Source organism: Poromitra crassiceps, assembly GCF_964638095.1.
Source record: "Poromitra crassiceps genome assembly, chromosome: 1".
Classification (NCBI taxonomy): Eukaryota; Metazoa; Chordata; class Actinopteri; order Beryciformes; family Melamphaidae; genus Poromitra; species Poromitra crassiceps.
Genome location: NC_139623.1, coordinates 72,551,998 through 72,570,748, shown reverse-complemented (window position 1 = coordinate 72,570,748; position 18,751 = coordinate 72,551,998). Strand labels below are relative to the sequence as shown.

The 18,751-nt window shown below is 42.9% G+C and overlaps 1 protein-coding gene across 2 annotated transcripts in view; it reads left to right on the top strand.

The window, feature by feature from the left end:
• Positions 1 to 17,485, top strand: part of LOC310773698 (Golgi SNAP receptor complex member 1-like) — a gene marked incomplete at its 5' end in the record, with an annotated part of 28,402 nt that extends 10,917 nt beyond the window's left edge. Inside the window, 7 exons of one of the 2 annotated variants that reach the window (XM_083633629.1) lie at positions 102 to 180; positions 2,983 to 3,090; positions 3,325 to 3,416; positions 7,122 to 7,196; positions 14,120 to 14,149; positions 15,311 to 15,393; positions 16,919 to 17,485. In XM_083633629.1, the coding sequence (XP_083489755.1) occupies positions 102 to 180; positions 2,983 to 3,090; positions 3,325 to 3,416; positions 7,122 to 7,196; positions 14,120 to 14,149; positions 15,311 to 15,393; positions 16,919 to 17,043 (592 nt within the window). In that variant the 3' untranslated portion in view covers positions 17,044 to 17,485. Of the gene's footprint in view, positions 1 to 98; positions 181 to 2,982; positions 3,091 to 3,324; positions 3,417 to 7,121; positions 7,197 to 14,119; positions 14,150 to 15,310; positions 15,394 to 16,918 lie in introns of both variants that reach the window. The other variant, XM_083633628.1, reaches the window with a different exon arrangement.
• Positions 17,486 to 18,751: the final 1,266 nt, after the last annotated feature.

The window sequence follows — 18,751 nt, the reverse complement described above, 5'->3', positions numbered from 1 at the left end:
AGTTTTGGCCCTTCATGGGAAAGAATTTGAGCACCCCTGGTCTATATCTTCTCTTTAAGACATCACTGTTGCTTTCTGCCACTTACTTTCATTTTCAGTAGACAGTCGAACTCTGTGGCTTCATCTCAAGACAATATGCTGGTGGCCATGACAACTGAACTGGAGCAGCTGTTGGCCAGTGTAAGTCAAACATCTCACTCCCATGTGGCCCTACAGACATAGTCCAGGGGCTTCATAGCCCCAGAAAGTGACCCTGCTACTGCACTCTGTATATTAGAATAATATACTGGTGCAGCAGTCAGGGTCACACAGCCTTCTCATAGGCAATAAGGGGGAAAGGCTGTTCAAAACGCTCTCCTATCCCTCTCCGACGTCCGATTGCAGATCTGAACATATGATAATCCTCCTACGGAAGCCAGTAATTTAGCCGGCGCTGTTAAAATGATACTGCTGCGCGAAACAACCGTTTAAAAGCAGTCTTTCCACAGCCTGTGCCGTATTTAGGAGAGGAGACGCTTCCTAGTGCCGACAGGAACCTTGAGAGTTTGAGTATTTCATGACATGTTTTGCTTCCCAGGTGCGCTGGATTTGCGTTGACCACTGACTGAGCCGCCGTCTCCTGCATGTGTTTGCTCGCCGCATGCAAGCGGTGCACCATGATATTAGTGAGATCAAACACAACCTGCTGTAAATTCAGCACAGGCTGTGGAAAGACTGCTTTTAAACGGTTGTTTCGCGCAGCAGTATCATTTTAACAGCGCCGGCTAAATTGCTGGCTTCCGTAGGAGGACTATCATATCTTCGGATCTGCAATCGGACGTCGGAGACGGGTAGGAGAGCGTTTTGAACAGCCTTTCCCCCTTATTGCCTATCAGAAGGCTGTGTGACCCTGACTGCTGCATGAGTATATTATTATAATATACGGAGTGCAGTAGCAGGGTCACTTTGTGGGGCTTCAGGGCTTCTTTCAGGAGAAGTTGAAAGAAATATATGTCAAATATAAGATAATGTGCCAAAATATGAAAGAGGCTTTGAAAACATTAGTACATATGAGTTCTCAACAGACAAAGAAGTAGCCACACAACTTTATATTTAGCTTTTCCAGCTCCTGGGTCCTGATTAGGGATGCAGCGGTTTCCGGTTTGAAGGTATACCACGGTTTGAAAAAGTCACGGTATCAAAACCGCTAAGATTTGCCGTCATACCTTCCCCACAGTATCAGCTGTTTCCCCAAAACAAAGTGCCCAGGTCGCTTGCAGAGTGCAGCTTACGCGGCCCCTCCCCCTTGCTGCATGCCTACCTAGACGCACAGTAGTGAGGAGCTGTCCCTGACTGTGTTTACAACCGTGTGTGTGATAAAGCAGGAGAACGCAAGGACCCCCCAAACCCCCCCCCCCCCATCTAAAAAGACGACGTCGGCTGTATGGGAATATTTAGGCTATTGTAAAAACACAGATGGTCCGCAGATAAAGGTCCGCAATACCGCGATACCGCGAAACCGTGGTATTTTTGTCCAAAGTTATCATACCATCAAAAACTCATACCGCTGCATCCCTAGTCCTGATACAAGTTCGCCTTCCTGTCTTACTGGGAAAAAATGTGTTCATTATACAGAGGATGATGTCATTGTGATACACATGTTTACTTTACTTTTAAGTTCCTTCCCCATTAAAAAACTGCTGAAAGTAAACGAAATATTCCTGAAAGAAGAAGTTGGTCTCGTAGGGATGACATATTTGTATTCACCTTATTCACCACGCCCACTTTTTCTCTCTTCCGCGTTCAACGCAAACGTATTTGTTCTTCCGGTTCAGCGCTAGTTGCCTTCTGGCTAATAATATTAGCCACTAGTTAGTTATGTTATATGGCAGTAAAATGCCACTGAATGACCAAATTGATATAACCTTTAACCATGTCGAGTAACACTGATTCCATACGGATCATCAGCGTTAGTTTGTTGTTTATAACGTGGCTATATTCATAACGTTTCTATCTCGGATGCGTTATTTCGAATCGCACATAGGTTACGCAACCTAACATAGGTGCGCAACCTAACGTCCACTCCACTAACGTCATCTTAAGAGCACAATATTCCTGGAATGCAAGTTTAACTAAACAGTTACATGTCCTCTGCATTCTACATAAAATTAAGATATTACGGGTTGTTTTATTTTGTATGTTACATACGTATTGGCCAAGATATGTTAGTTTATGGGGGAGTAATTTTGCCTCTTTAGAGGGGTTGTGTGCGCGGCCATTTTGCCTGCGGGGTTTTTGGCAAGTCAAAACGGAAATACTATTACAAAATGACGTAATGCGGAAGCGTCCATGTGTGGGCAAAGAATAAGGTGAATAGGCGGAAGGCGGAAGTCCTGGACTTCCTGGATCTTACGGGGAAAATTCAATGGGGTTTTAGAATGGGGATTTCACTTAAATGCATAAAATAAGGTCTGTGGTTAACAAATATTTATGGGAGCGGTAATTTGGGTTCAGCAGGATAATCTTCACAAACGTGAATCACTTTTATGACTTTTGAAACGTAGGCATAAAAGTGATTCACATTCATGAAGATTATCCTGCTGAACCCAAATTACCACTCCCATAAACTTTTGTTAACCACAGACCTTATTGTATGCATTGAAGTGAAATCCCCATTCTAAAACACCATTGACTTTTCCCTGTAAGATCCAGGAAGTCCGGGACGTCCGCCTTATGACTACAAAAATACATCATCCTTGCGGTACTCTATTGTTTTACCCATTTAAAAATAACAGCTGAAAGTAAACGAAATATACCTGAAAGAAGAAGTTGGTCTCTCATATTCTGGAATGTTTTGAGATCACTGCCAAGAAGCTGAGTAAACGGAGTACTTGATGTCTGGCCTGTCTGTTTATATGGTAAACTGAGTACTTAATGTCTGGCCTGTCTGTTTATATGGTAAACTGAGTACTTGATGTCTGGCCTGTCTGTTTTTCTTGTCAGTTAACAACAGTTAATGACAAGATGGCAGAGTACACAAACACGCCTGGAGCTTCGTCACACAATGCAGCACTGATGCACACCTTACAGAGACACAGAGACATCTTACAGGTAAATAAAATAAACTCACTTTCGTCATTTTCTGGAGCTGTCATCTTCTGTCAGCTTGCCCTGTAAGCCTATATAGTAGAAATGTGTTTATCCAAACCTCACACTTCTGAGATGTGTCTATTGAATGTGATTATTGGTGCTAGCAGCCTGTTTCTCCATCCTGTAGGATTACACACGAGTTCTGTTTCTCCATCCTGTAGGATTACACACGAGTTCTGTTTCTCCATCCTGTAGGATTACACACACGAGTTCCACAAAACCAAAAGCAACTTCCTCAGCCTGAGAGAGCGAGAAGACCTGCTGGGCTCCGTCCACAGAGACATCGAGTGAGTTTATACAATTCATATATATATATATATATATATATATATATATATATATATATATATATATATATATATATATATATATACCGGTATATATATATATATATAACCCCTATACCCTCTAATACAGTGGTTCTCAAAGTGGGGTCCCCAGCAAAAGGGGGATCGTTTATTTTCACTATAATTCCATCCATAGTAACACAATGACAGAATGTAGGACTATTTTGGTCATGGGTTTCATACGCTTTCTGTAATAAAACATCTAAAAGCAAAAGCTGTATCAGATAGAGAAGCGAGCTTGTGACCGGAAGGTCGTCGGTTCAATCCCCGGGACCGGCAGGATAAATCTGGCTGGGGAAAGTGAAAAGGCAGCGCTTGCCCCTCCCTCCTTACCACCACTGAGGTGCCCTTGAGCAAGGCCCTTAACCACAACTGCTCCAGACAGTGGAGCTGCTCAGTGGCCAGCAGATCAGACTGTGGTTGTACTGGTCAGCTTCCAGGTGTGAATGTGTCTGTGTGAATGTGAACAGGGCACTCCTGAAAAAGAGAGCATTGCTGTCAGTGAGACTCCCCCTGTATAAATAAAGGTAAAAAAAAGAAAAAAAAGAAGCTGTATCAGATAGGGACCCTGAGACAAAGTCTCTGTGGTCTATTTTGTGTCAGTTTAGGGGTCCTTGACGTGAAACAGTTTGAAAACCACTGCTCTAATAATCTTCCTCCCTCTTATCTTGTAATATCCTCTTTCCCTCTCCTCATCTTATTAGCCCCTCCCCCTCTGTCTGTCTGTCTCCCCCCTTTCTCTCTCTCTCTGGCCCCTCCCCCTCTGTCTGTCTGTCTCCCCCCTCTCTCTCTCTCTCTCTCTCTCTCTCTCTCTGGGGAGATTCTTCCTAAGTGCCTCCTACAGTAAATCAAACCGCAAGGCTTTCATTCAGGCCGAGCTGAGAGAGAGAGAGAGAGAGAGAGAGAGAGAGTGCTTACGTCTGGCCCGCCCGCCCGGTCCAGAGAAAGGCTTTATCAGAGAAGAACAGAGCGACAGATGCACGGCAGAGAGAGAGAAAGAGAGGTTGCACTGATTCTGATTTAGGTGTTGACCGATTGTAAAGATGATGAGTCCGAATCCGAACAAGGACCAGAAGAGGTGTGAGAGGTGTGGAGGAATGGAAGAGAAACAACGGACGATTGATAGATGGTTAGTCTGAGATGAGGAGGAGGAGGAGATGGTGTAAATAAAAGATGGAGCACAGAGTTGTTGTGGGCAGATGTAAAGCCGAGCTAATGACTTAAAAGCTTGAATGCAGGAAGTCCCATAATCACAGGCCAGAGTCCTCAGTTAAAGGGAGGGAGAGAGAGAGCGTCTGTTGACAGAGAATCTTGCAGCAATACGGGGAAAAAGACACGCACATCCAAAAGACACTGGGATTGGTGTGCTGGATCAAAAAGACCTTGCAAAGTAGAGAAAAGAAGGATTCACATGCACCATTAAAGGCTTTTTCTTGTGAGCGTGCTGCGTGACATTTTGAAAGCGTCTGAGGAAGAGCTTCGGCTCAAAACGTCACACACAATAAAAAGGCTTTAAACGGGAGCTCCGTGGTGTGGAGCCCCCCCCCCCCTCCCCCATTTTTATCCCCCATTAGTGCTAATTTTAATTTATTTATCCTGGTTGCTACTCCACCCTCTGCCAATCTGTGGAGAGCCAAAACTGGTTCCATGCTTCCTCCGAGACATGGGCAGTTAGCCAGCCGCTTCTTTTCACCTGACAGGGGAAGCTTCACCGGTAGGACATAGCACGTGGGAGGATCACGCTATTCCTACGAGTTCCCCTCCCTCCGAACAGGCGCCCCTAACGAGCAGAGGAGGAACCACATCAGCGACCAGGATATTGCATGTTTTGGTGAAGGGGGTTCCTATATGAAGGAAACCCCCAGGGGGCACGGGGAGAAGAACATGCAAACTCCACACAGAAAGGCCCTTTTGACGACCCCGCCCGGGCGGCGGGCACTCGAGGACATGCGGACGGGCACGCACTCCTTCAGCGCTCACAGCGTCCCAGGTGGGAATCGAACCCAGGACCTTCTAGCTGTGAGGCGACAGCGCTTACCACTGCACCACCGTCCCCCCGCGAGGGTTATGCTTTTGATATCGATTCCTCTCTTCCTTCTCTGCTTTTCCCTACCCAGTTTCTCATGTTTTTCCTTATTTGTTTGGATATATTTCTTCTTCTTTTTTGGCTTTTCCCCCCACATCATACATCTTTTCATTATTAATATTTTCTTTGCCTCAGTTATAATTGACATATTTTCATGCTTTTCATTCATGTATTTCTACTTGATAGGTTCTTGTGTGGTAACTGTCAGTTGCATTTGCCATCTAGATTCTGTTTTCTCTATGCTACTCCCCATTAGGGGTGTGCCACCTTAGGCACCTCACGATTCGATTCGATTACGATTAAGGGCGTGCTACGATTCGATTATTAAACGATTATTACGATTAATCACGATTTTCGATGCATCTTTTTCACCAAACAGGATTTTTTTTAAGCAAGGTATATTTGTCAGTATTAGGGGTGTCACAATATATCGTCCCACGAAATTTCGCGATAGTAAAACGTCACGATATGTATCGTTGAGATGAAATCTCATATCGTGATTTTTTTTTTTTTTTTTAAATAGACAAAGAAACGTCTTTGTTTGTTGAAGTTCAATGTGTGGAAAGTAGTTCAGTTGAACAAGTCTCTGAAGAGACACATGAGAAGTTATACAGGAGAGAAACCATTCAATTGAGTTTCTGGCAAAACTGTTTACTTGACAGGAAAAATTGAAGATGCATAAAAAATAGACTAAGAAAAGTCTTGTTGTTTGAGTTTGAAGAAAAACTGAAGATGCATAATGAGAATTTATACTGCTGAGAAACATTTTAGTTCAAAGTAAATCTAAGTGACGGTGTAACTCATTCTATTTCAAGATAAGCCTTATCTCCAATCTCATGTTTTTTCTAGTTGTTATTGTAATAACAATTTCCCACAACAGCATGTTTTGTATTTGTGCATTTCAAATAAAATACTACTTTTCCAGTCATATATTGTCATTATTCAAGTTTAAAAAAATATTGTTAAAATCGTATCGTATCGTTATCGTGAACCCAGTATCGTGATACGTATCGTATCGTGAACTGAGTGTATCGTGACACCCCTAGTCAGTATCCATTAATTAAAGTAAACAAACAAATGTACCTCCATTATCTTCAGTTGCGACTGAAGTCCACGCATCACATGTTACAGCCACCCTGCATGCTTTCTTCAGTGATTCCAGTTTCCAGTACTTCGGTTTTGGTCTCGTTTTACAGTTAAGGAACTGCTTTCCGGGCGAAATACCGTATCTTTTGCAAATAAAGCAAAAAAGAAATTGCAAAAAAAGAAAAAAAAAGAAAAAGAAAAATTGCAATTTTTTGCAAATCGATAATCGAACATTGTTAATCGATTTTAATCATCACGTGACTCATCGCGATGCATCTAAAAAACGATTAATCGGCCCTACTCCCCATAGGGATTATTGATTTAATCTCATACCATGTATCTTTCTGTTTCTCATTCTATCTGTGTGTGTGTGTGTGTGTGTGTGTGTGTGTGTGTGTGTGTGTGTGTGTGTGTGTGTGTGTGTGTGTGTGTGTGTGTCTCTCTCTCTCTCTCTCTCTCTCTCTCTCTCTCAGGTCCTATAAGAGCGGCACAGGTGTGAATAACAGACGGACTGAGCTCTTCCTGAAGGAACACGATCATCTGAGAAAGTAAGAGATTGGACTGAAAACAACTTATAATAAACACATAAACATAAACATATAAACATAAACACATAAACACTTTAACGCGGGAATATAAATAATTATTTGCATTTTCAAGCAGACCACGGGGGCTTTTAGGTTGTATATTATATTCAATTGGTTGCAGTTTAGGATCTGAGTCCAGTACAACAAAGACTCCACTGGGAGTGGGAACAATGTAGCATCAGTCTGACAGTGTTGTACCTGCACAGTCTTAAAAAGTCCTGTGTGGGTACCAGATGTACTCAGCCTGCCAGTACGTGGGCATAACATGCTAAAAAATGTCCGGCAGCTATAGATTAGCTAACAAGCTAAGATACTGATGTTATCAGTCATTTTGGCACGTTAATAGTCACGTTAAAAATATGAATCATACAAACATTCAATCATCAGGATTCAAGTGTACAGGCGCATTTCTCATGAACATGAGCCTTGCTTTTTGAAAATAACTGTTGTGAGAGCGTAAAAATACACTAGGTAATGTACACTAATAACTAGGGGTGGGGGAAAAAATCGATTCACCTAAGTATCGCGATTTTTAATGTCACGATTTTTTGAATCGATCTTTTATTCCAGAATCGATAATCGCAATGACTGCAATGGGGTGCTTGCAGTCAGGCCACTCACTGAACAGCAGGCCAGACGCCACCTACTGGTTTACTAGTGGTTTTATTACTTTATTAGTTAGTCTGAAGTAATAATTACACTTAATGCACCCACTTAACACAGGGTTAAAGTGGGTGCATCTCATTGTAAAATTGGACTTCAAACGGCCCAAATCTGGCTTCAAACGGCCCAAATTGGGCTTCAAACGGCCCAAATTTCATGCGCGTCGGCCCATATCGGCCTGGCCTGCTTGGTATCTAATGCCCGGCCTGAATTATGATCCCAGTCCGCCCCTGTTTTTAACTATATCGCCAGCCCTACTCATGATATAATATACAGTCTCTAGTGTATGATTCAACTTTTCCCATGTTCTAATCTAGTGTAAAAAAGCAAACAAACTAAAAAAAGAAAAGAAAAAAATAAACAAAAATCGCAATAAATCGTAATATCGAATCGCAATAATCGTAGAATCGCAATACTTAAGAATCGCAATATAAATCGAATCGGCACCCAAGAATCGTGATAGTATCGAATCGGGAGATAAGTGAATCGCCACAGCCCTACTAATAACACATATCTACCATTTTGTAACTGCATGAAATGTTACGATGGTAGCCTATAGTATGTTCTATATAATGCTTGTGTGCATAAGAAGTGTATTTTAGGATGATTGAATGTGTATGATTGGTATTTTTTAACTCATTGAGTGCCAAGGACGAGTATGTTCGTCAATTCAGATACTAACGTAGAGTGCCAAGGACGAGTATGTTCGTCAATTGCGTTTTTTGACGGTGGGACGTGGATCAAAGCCTCAGGCATCTCCTGTACAAATATTGTAGCTATTGAAGGTGTATAACCTATTTTACGGACTCATTAGGTGGCGACAGTGCTTAGAGAAAGGTCCGGAAAACAGCAGGAAAAAGCCCCGTGATGAAAGAGAAACCGCTCATGTTGCAGCCAGAGCCATATAGATCGCTCTGTCTGCAGCTGACGTTGGCTGCGAACAGCAGTCAATCCGCACCCACAACTGAGCCCCTCTGCCTCTGTCTGTCTGTCTGCATAGTTTCTCCACACGATTAGCCGCCAGAAAGGCAGCACCCGACGCCGAAGGGCCAAACCTTTCCCTGCAGTCCGGTTTGGCATTTCCGTGTCGCGCTGGGAGCCGGCGCACAAAAACGGAGCGCTCCGAAAATAGACTGGGTGCGTGTTAGGCTGTGTGTTAGTGTGGGGAGGAGTTTGCAGCTGAGGGGGGGAGAGGGGGGTGGGGCACGCAGGGCACCACACAACTACACCACGTCACTACATCAGAAAATATTAGCTTCAGACTCAGTGAATGTGCTTGAAATGCTTCATTTCACAAAAGGCGGAATAACTCAGCTTCTAATTTGAAACGTGTCTTTTTGCTCAAAACAACCTATCTTCTCCGGCTCATAACTAAAGAACGGAAAATGGTATCAATAAACCTTTTTTTGCAGATGATAGAAGAGAGTCTCATCGTTCTTTGTGCGTGTTCGCTGTTTACATAGTAATATCACACAATATTCTGTGGGCCTCGAGAAATCACTGAAAACGCTCTGAAACTCTGGCACTGGGAGCGCCCGTTCTCCAAAAGTGGCTGGCACTCAATGAGTTAATGTTATTTACATGCTCAAATGTCCAGCATCAGTAGCTTAGCCATAGACCATATGTTAGCTAAAGCTAAACAATGTCAATGAATGGCAAGCTAACTAGCCAACTACAGTAAAACCACAGTATCACAAGTCACAGCCATTTTGTGCATCACTTTAGAGGGGTCATTCCTATGTTCCCCGGGTCCTATGTTCCCCGGGTCCTATGTTCCCCGTTTTTAACACTCTCCATAACATTTGGGGTGTCTATCCGCTATGCCGACCACCCGCAATGCCGACCTTAGGTTTAGGCGTGAGGGGTGGGAGAGGTTAGGTTTTGGGTTAGGGTCTGGGGGAGGTTAGGAAGGGTTCTATGTTCCCCGGTCCCACAAAAACGGGGAACATAGGACCCGGGGAATATAGGACCCGGGGAACATAGGTACGCTCCCACTTTAGACTCCAAGCAGCTGTTTATTGTGGTAAAACACAGTGATATCAGGTCTTCTGTTTCATGCCAAGCTAAGGTGAAAGTCCCTCCATAGATCCACGTTTTTAGTTTTACCCCTGAGTTTGGTTACATGGCCCACGGTTGATCTGGCTGGTAAATCGGCTAGCGAGCTGCTAGCTAGCAATTTGTCCGTTAGCAAGCAAGCTAACGAGAGAACCCATTCTTATTCAGATACTGTATCTTGATGTAAGAGGTCAAGGGACTCCTTTGAAAATGGCCATGTCAGTTTTTCCCTCGCCAAATTTTTTTCCCAACTTTGGAACATTATTTAGCCCCCTTCCCGACAAGATAGCATGGCAACGGTACCAATGTTTTTTTTTTGTTCAATAAACAAAGTCTGGCAATAACAAACGGTACATTATACAAAAGATTCAGACTAAGCATTTACAAAATTGGAACAGACAATCAAATAAACAACAAAATAAAATAAAGCAAAAACATTAAGTCAGAGTTCTAAACAGGAATCAAGATATGCATGTTTTGGTAGACACTCCATGCTTGTTTGGTTTTAACATATTTCAAGGCTTTCTTAAAGTTAATTATCTCATTCATGAATACTAAGAACAGGGGTCTGGCATTTTGAAATCTACATCGGTGAATAAATTGTTTAGCCATAATAATTAAACTATTGTACATCATTTCAATTTGTTTATCTTTCATTATAACTCCAAATTTAATATCATTATATTCTAAATTGGGCGATTGAGGGTCTTTTTCAGATATCCAATTTTGAAACAATTCCGAAAAAGATCTAGAGTAATTACAAACAAAAAACAGATGCTCTACAGTCTCAATATCAGAATCACAAAATCTACAGTTGTTCATATCAAGGTTAAATCTTTGTCTCAGAAACTCATTACATGGATAAATATCATTCATTACTTTAAAGTGAGTGTCTTTAGCTTTGGGTGGGATGGAGAGTGAGGTATCTAGTTCGAATTCTAATTCTTATCTCTTCAGGATAATCTTTTAACAGATTTTTCCTTTTTATTGGTAAAGGGAAGATTACAGAAGTAAGAGTACTTCTTAGAAATTTGTTTGTGCATTTTTTCTCCTTAAATTTGATACCGTCAATACACAGTGAAGGTAGCTGTGGAACGAAAACATTATACAGCAACATCCCTTTAACCGTATTCACCATTGCTTGTGGAATCGGCTTAACTCATTGAGTGCCAATGACGTCTAAAGACGTCAATTCAAATAGTAACGTAGAGTGCCAATGACGTCTAAAGACGTCAATTCAAATAGTAACGTAGAGTGCCAATGACGTCTAAAGACGTCAATTGCGTTTTTTGACGGTGGGACGTGGATCAAAGCCAGATGCATCTCCTGTAAAAATATGGTGGATGTTGAAGGTGTACAAGCTATTTTACGGACCCATTAGGTGGCGACAGTGCTCTCCAGATTAGAGAAAGGTGAGGAAAAACAGCAGAAGAAGCCCCGTGATGAAACGGAAACCGATGCATGCTGGAGCCAGAGCCGTATAGATTGCTCTGGCTGGAGCTAACGTTAGCTGCGAACAGCAGCCAATCCGCTCCCACAACTGAGCCCCTCTGTCTCTGCTGCATAGTTTCTCCACACGATTAGCCGCCAGAAAAGCAGCACCCGACACGGAAAAGCCAAACCATTCTCAGCAGTCCGGTTTGGCTTTTCGGTGTCGCGCTGGGAGCCGGCGCACAAAAACGGCGGAGCGCTCCGAAAATAGACGCTGGGTGCGTGTTAGGCTGTGTGTTAGTGTGGGGATGAGTTTCTCCCAGCTCCGCTGGCATGCAGGCTGTGTGTTAGTGTGGGGGTGAGTTTCTCCCAGCTCCGCCGGCATGCAGGCTGTGTGTTAGTGTGGGGATGAGTTTATCCCAGCTCCATGCAGAGATTCGTCGCCTGACGCAGGTAGCAGAGATTCGAGCAGAGCCACCAGAGACACTCCCACGGAGGAGGAGTTTGCAGTTGAGGGGAGTGGGGCACGCAGGGCACCACACAACTACACCACGTCACTACATCAGAAAATATTAGCTTCAGAGTCAGTGATGTGCTTGAAATGCTTCATTTCACAAAAGGCTCATTATCTCAGCTTCTAGTTTGAAACGTCTGTTTTTGGTGAAAACAACCTATCTTCTACTGCTGATAACTAAAGAACGGAAAATGATATCAATAAACTTTTTTTTGCTGATGATACAATAGAGTCTCATCGTTCTTTGGGCGTGTTCGGTGTTTACATAGTAATATCACACAATATTCTGTGGGCCTCGAGAAATCACTGAAAACGCTCTGAAACTCTGGCACTGGGAGCGCCCGTTCTCCAAAAGTGGCTGGCACTCAATGAGTTAATAACCACCGAGTATTGTCTTTTTGTGCAATTCACATTGTATTTATCAATAAACGTATTATACTCGAGAAGATTACCATTTGAATCCATTAAATGCAAAATCGACCAAATACCTTTCTCCATCCAGTCACAGTAACACAAAGATTTTCTTTTAAATAAAATATAACGATTATTCCAGATCGGTGGTAAGCAAGGGTACCAATGTATGCCTTAGGTCTTCTAGTTTCAGTGGATAGCAGAAACTTTCCTCTGGCTTTAAAACGCAGCCCACTGATTTGTATCACTCTGAAAATGAGAGAAATGACCAGTCGGCAGGTGGCAGCACAGCGGGAGAAAGGCTTAAAAATAGGGATACTCCTGTGAAAATAGGTATAGGTATAACTACACACTACACGCACCCAACCGTGATGCCCATGCTATGACGTCACTGGACCAATACATGTACCGTGACACCTCTAGTTGGCAGCTATGTGATGTGCTTTCTGTGTTTCCCCCCTAACCCCCCTAAAAAATGGTAAATTGACTGGAAGGCCGAACTTGAATGAGGACTGTCTGGGGCCACATTTGACCGTCCCTGGAGTAGCTACTAAATCTATGGCTCTGCAGGCAGAGTTGTAAAGACAACGTTAGGTGTGTTTACGTTGACTAAAGTGAATGTTTTCTAATTGATAATTAGATCAATCACCTAAAGACTTTTCAAACATATTTCATTGCAGGATGACGTCTTCTTTGTTGTGTTTGTGAGGGACAGATTTTATAGTATTCAATCTTTTATTATATATTTTTTACCCCTAAAATAACATTTTACTTCAGTAATGTACAACACTGATCTATATATATGATATATAATATAATTCATATCATATAATATGATATAATATAATATAGTGTTTAGGTGATTGATTAAAATACACAAAAACATTGGGCTAAACAGGGGTAAATAGCCTATTTATTTTAGGGGTAAAAAAAATTCTTAAAATCAAACACGTATTTGATTTTATAGCATCTAGGTAATTGATTAAAGAAAAGATTTATTAAAACATTTCCTTTCACTTTCCGTCAATCTAACAACTCGTAGCGAGCCCCCCCCCCCCCCCCCCGACTCCCGACTGCGTCTTTGTTCGGTGGCGCCAGGCACTCTGGGTATTATGGTGGCATGGTTAGATTTAGTAGCTCCCCCTGGAGTAGATGGTTGTGTGTGTGTGTGTGTGTGTGCGTGTGCGTGTGCGTGCGTGTGTGTGTGTGTGTGTGTGTGTGTGTGTGTGTGTGGTGCACACACACGCACGCACACGCACACACACACACACACACACACACACAAATGTCCTTGATTGAATGGACATGTCATCACTCACCTCACCTCAGCTTGTGGCTGTGGATGTTTGCCTCAAGCTCTTTCCTGTAACTGGACTGAGATAGTAAACGGTAAAAAAAAAATAAGAAAGAAAAAAGGGAGCAGAATGACATCAGAAGAAGACAGTGAAGGAGGAAAATGTGACAAAAAGGGTGGAATGGAGCAGAAATCAAAGTGGATGATGGATGAGAGGGAAGGCAGAGGACAGCAGTGGTTGCATAGAGGGAGAGGAGAGGTGGACAGATGGATGGGTGGAGGCTCCACTCAGCCCGGACCCAACACTTACCTAAGCTAATGGCAGCTGATCTGTATGTGTTCAGCGTATGTTTCATGTCGTCCGGCTGTGTTTCACCTACATGGGATTTTTTTTTTTACGGCTTCATCGTTAAAAGGGTTTTAGAAACAAACTGTTCACATTCTCTTTGGTTTAGGTATTTAAAATGCTTTAAACTGACTGTTTTTCTTTTTACCCTCAACATTTCATATTCACAGCTCAGATAGTCTTATTGACAATGCAATAAGGTAAGGTCTATTCTTCTCTCTCTTTCCTCCTTTCTTCTCTTGATCTTTCTCTGTGTCTCTCTCTCACACACACACACACACACACACACACACACACACACACTACAAGTAAACACAGCACGTTCAGGTCTGTTAAAACAGACCATCATATCTTCCTACTAGTGATGCGCGGGTAACCCAGAACCCGCCGGGTCCCGCAGGCTGGCGGTCTGCGTTGGCAAATTATGAAAATATCGCAGGTGCGGGCGGGGCAGGCTCAGAACGTGACAAAGCAACATTATTAAATAATTTAGTTAGAGCAGTGAAACACGCAGAGTAACCCTTTATCTCTCACACATAGCCTACACACAATCAGTCTGAAGCCATCTACAGCAGTCCACCTGCTGCACTCTCTATAGCCTACATGGTGGAGTAAAGAAACGCTTCAAATGAGGTAGCCTATGTGCTCTCAAAACAAACATTTTGGAAGGATTAGTCACTGTAATTATTATTTGAAGTGTCCATAAAACGAATGCCACCGCAGATTTCCTCTGTGGACTCGACTGTGATCTGTTTGTCAACTTTACTGCAACGTGACCAATTGAGAGCGCACGAGGTAATTAAAACAAATGGGAAAGAATAAGAACTGTTTCTGTAGCCTACATCTACCTGCTACCTCCATTTGAAGACCCTGGATTAATTGAAGAAAGACAGATAATAGCTGAGTTTGTAGCGCCGACGAAGCAGAAAGAACTCAACGACATGAAAGCAGCCGCGCAACGCATCCAGAGCAGTGCAACTGTTGTCGCACACCGGCACGCATGTGTGTGTCTGTGTGTGAGAGAGAAAGAGAGGGAGGCAGAGTTTGGACACCTAGGAGAGCTCTGCTGCACTCCAGCATGAGTCTGGAGACATATTACATTAAATTGGCCATTTGCGGGCTGCTGGGTTGGGTTGGGTTGGGCATTTTCAGATATTTTAACAGGCCGGGCGGTGCGGTCTGGCTCCAATGACGGGGTTGGGTTGGGTGCGGGTGTTAAAGAAAACCGACCCGCGCATCACTACTTCCTACTCTTTTGTCCTCTTAGTCGAACCATTAAAAGCAACTTAATGAGATGATGTGAGGACGTTAATATGCCACTTTCCTGGCTCTAATCTCTCATGCTCTCTCTCTCCCTCCAGTATTGCCATGGCTACCAAAGAGAGCATCACATTTCAGCGTGGGATGCTGAAGTCCATTCAGACCAGGGTCACGACTTTGGCCAGTATCCTTTCAACCATGTTTACAAGTTGTGCCACTCATTTCTCTCCCCGCCCTCTGACACCCAGCTGGCCTATCCACCTTATTTCTAGCGGCCATGATGCCTATGCGTTTTTCTTCCGGTGTGATCCTCCCAGCCTTGTTGCTGACAGCTTGACACCCATCTGGGCGAACGGAGCAAATCACTAATCAGGTCCAGCTTGGCAAAAATCTCGTCGATAAATATCCCTTTAAGAGCGCAGTGCGCAGCCTACTGTGGCTAATGTTAGCAGCTAGCTAGCTATGTTACATGGCAGTAAAATGCCACTAAATGACCAAATTGATTTAACTTTTAACACTGTTACCATACGGACTCCCAGCGTTGGTTAGTTGTTTATAACGTGACTATATTATAACTTTTATAATGTACTCACAGTTTCCGGTTTATAATTCGGCTCTGCAGCCAAAGAGTATAACAAAGGAAAATGGCAAGCTGCAACAATGAGTCACGTTAAATCGGAACTTGTACCCACAATTATTTGCACAGTGGGGCATTCAAAAATAAGGTGGATAGGATGGCTTAATTTATTTTTCCCGTTGTGTTATGACGACTCCTGTCTGTTTTCTCTCCCCGCCCTCTGACACACAGCTGGCCTATTAGGATGGCTTCATGTATTTTTCCTGTTGTGTTATGATTAGGGATGTTTGATATTGGCTTTTTTACCGATATCCGATAATGTCCAACTCTTAATTTCCGATACCGATATCAACCGATATCTACCGATATAAGCAGGCTTTTTTTTCACCAAAATTTCAGGTAAAAAGTTACATAATGTAGCTTAATGTAGCTGAAGAGTTTAATATATAATATGCATGTTGTGTTAAAGTTGTAAGTGTTATTGGGGCAGTGGTGGCCCAACGGTTAGAGAAGCGAGCTTGTGACCAGAAGGTCGTCGGTTCAATCCCCGGGACTGGCAGGATAAATCTGGGTGGGGAAAGTGAAAAGGCAGCGCTTGCCCCTCCCTCATTACCACCACTGAGGTGCCCTTGAGCAAGGCCCTTAACCCATTGATACCTGATGCAGCATTTGTGTGTGTATCCCGTTCACGGTCTTAAAGGGATACACACACAAATGAGGGATATACACGCAAATGCTGCATCCGGTATCAATGGGTTAACCCCAACCGCTCCAGTGGAGCTGCTCAGTGGCCAACAGATCAGACTGTGGTTGTACTGGTCAGCTTCCAGGTATGAATGTGTGCGTGAATGTGAACAGGGCACTCCTGAAAAAGAGCATTGCTCTCAGTGAGACTCCCCCTGTATTAAAAGATATATATATATATATATATATCTGCATGAAAACCGATACCGATATTTTCCGATATGAATTTTTTACGCTAATATCGGCCGATAATATCGGACATCCCTAGTTATGATGACTCCTGTCTGTTTTCTCTCCTGCTTTCTTTTTGTCTCTCTATCCCTGTCTTTCTCTCGCTCGCATTTCAATGCTTCAGTAATTTCCTTCACCGCTCTCCCTCGTCCTTCAGATCGTTTCCCAGCCATCAACGGTCTCATCCAGCGAATCAATTTACGCAAGAGGCGGGACACTTTGATTCTAGGCGGAGTGATTGGAGTGTGTACCATCCTCCTGTTGCTCTACACCTTCCACTGATTTGCTGGTCAACTGGCAGCAAAGTCTGATGGACAGGTCCTCTCTTTAACAACTGAGAAATATCCATTTTAAATGGGGTCCGGTGTGTTAGAGACTTTGTTTATATTTTCAAATATTCCTCCTTATCTTTTAAATTCCTTGACTTCAAAAACAAGAGTTTAAACAGTGAATGAGGAGAACAGGTCACATAAAAAATAAATCAATTTAAATCGAAAGACTGAAAGTGTTTCAACGCTCATATCGGACCAAAGCAAATTCTAATAATGAACCTGATGTATCTTGTATCTAGATAACGTTGATTATTTATTCTATGAATTATATTTTTATCTGGGAATGTGAATATTCCTGCATATGTCCTGTTGTAATTTTCTACATGTAGATGTGTGGAGAACTCATTCTGTGGGACTGTGTGAGATTGATGTCATACTTTTTACATGATATTGGTGGTACCTAATAAAAGAATGGTGATGAGCTCACTTTCAAGTTCCTCATGCTTGTTCAAGTTTATTTCAGACATGCAAAACTATGGCACAGTAAACCAATCATACAGTATAAATGTATAAACATACATCAACATAATCAGAGTGCCAAGAACAGTGCATAGGCTACTGTACAGGGAACACCCCCTGCAGTACAGTATATTGTAAACTAATGAGGTTTAGAGATCCAGGCAGTTCGGTAGAGTTTCAACTCAGTCCGATTTCATGACCGTGCAAAGCAAGCTATCGAGGTGATGGGGAGGAGTTGTGGTATAATCATACACATACAGTACATTACATGTTTTTTATTTCTTTCTGATTTCCCCCCAATAGAACTGAACAGTCATGTGACATTTCTTGCCCCGGAAGAGAGTTCCCCATTCATTTCTCCATGGACATTTTGAATAATCCTTATATAAAGAGTTTTGAGGCTGGAACCAAGCTAACCCGTGACCTACTGAATCGTGAGTGACCATAAAACATTTCAGTTGGAGCAAAAACAAAAAATACCGATGGGGGGAATCGAAAATTCTCATTATAGAAGGATTTTTCTAAATCTCTATGGAGAAATGAATGAGGAACTCTCTTCCGGGGCAAGAAATGTCACGTGACTGTTCAGCTCTATGGTAATTTTTTCCCCCCCTGCTGTCCCGTTCGCTGCACCCCCTCTGCTGATCTGGTGAGCCGTAGAGTATAGCCGCTTTTTTTCACCCGTCACCCAGCGGGGAGCTTCACCGGCAGGACAGGTATTCCCACCAGTTCCCTTCTGCCCCGAACAGGTGCCCTGACCGACCAAAGGTGGTGCTACTGCAGCGACCAGGACGCATACCCTCAATCCGGCTTCCCAGCCACAGACACAGCCAATCGTGCCTGTATGGACACCCGACCGAGCCGGAGGTAACACGGGGGCGCGAACCTGCGACCCTCGTGTTGGTAGGCAAGGAATCTACCACTACACTACCCGGACACCTTCCATTACATGATGTGTTAGTGTATGAAATCAGCTTTGACAACTTCCCACAGCCACAGAATTCTTGTGCCATTACAGAAGAGGAAAACACTTGGTCAGTGTTATACAGTGTTGGGCAAGTTACTTTCAAAATGTAATATACTACATATTACTAGTTACTTTCATTTGAAAGTAATAAGTTACTTTACAATATTACTTTCTGTGTAGAGTAACTCGTTACTTATTACACTACTTTTGCATTACTTTTACCAAAACAACA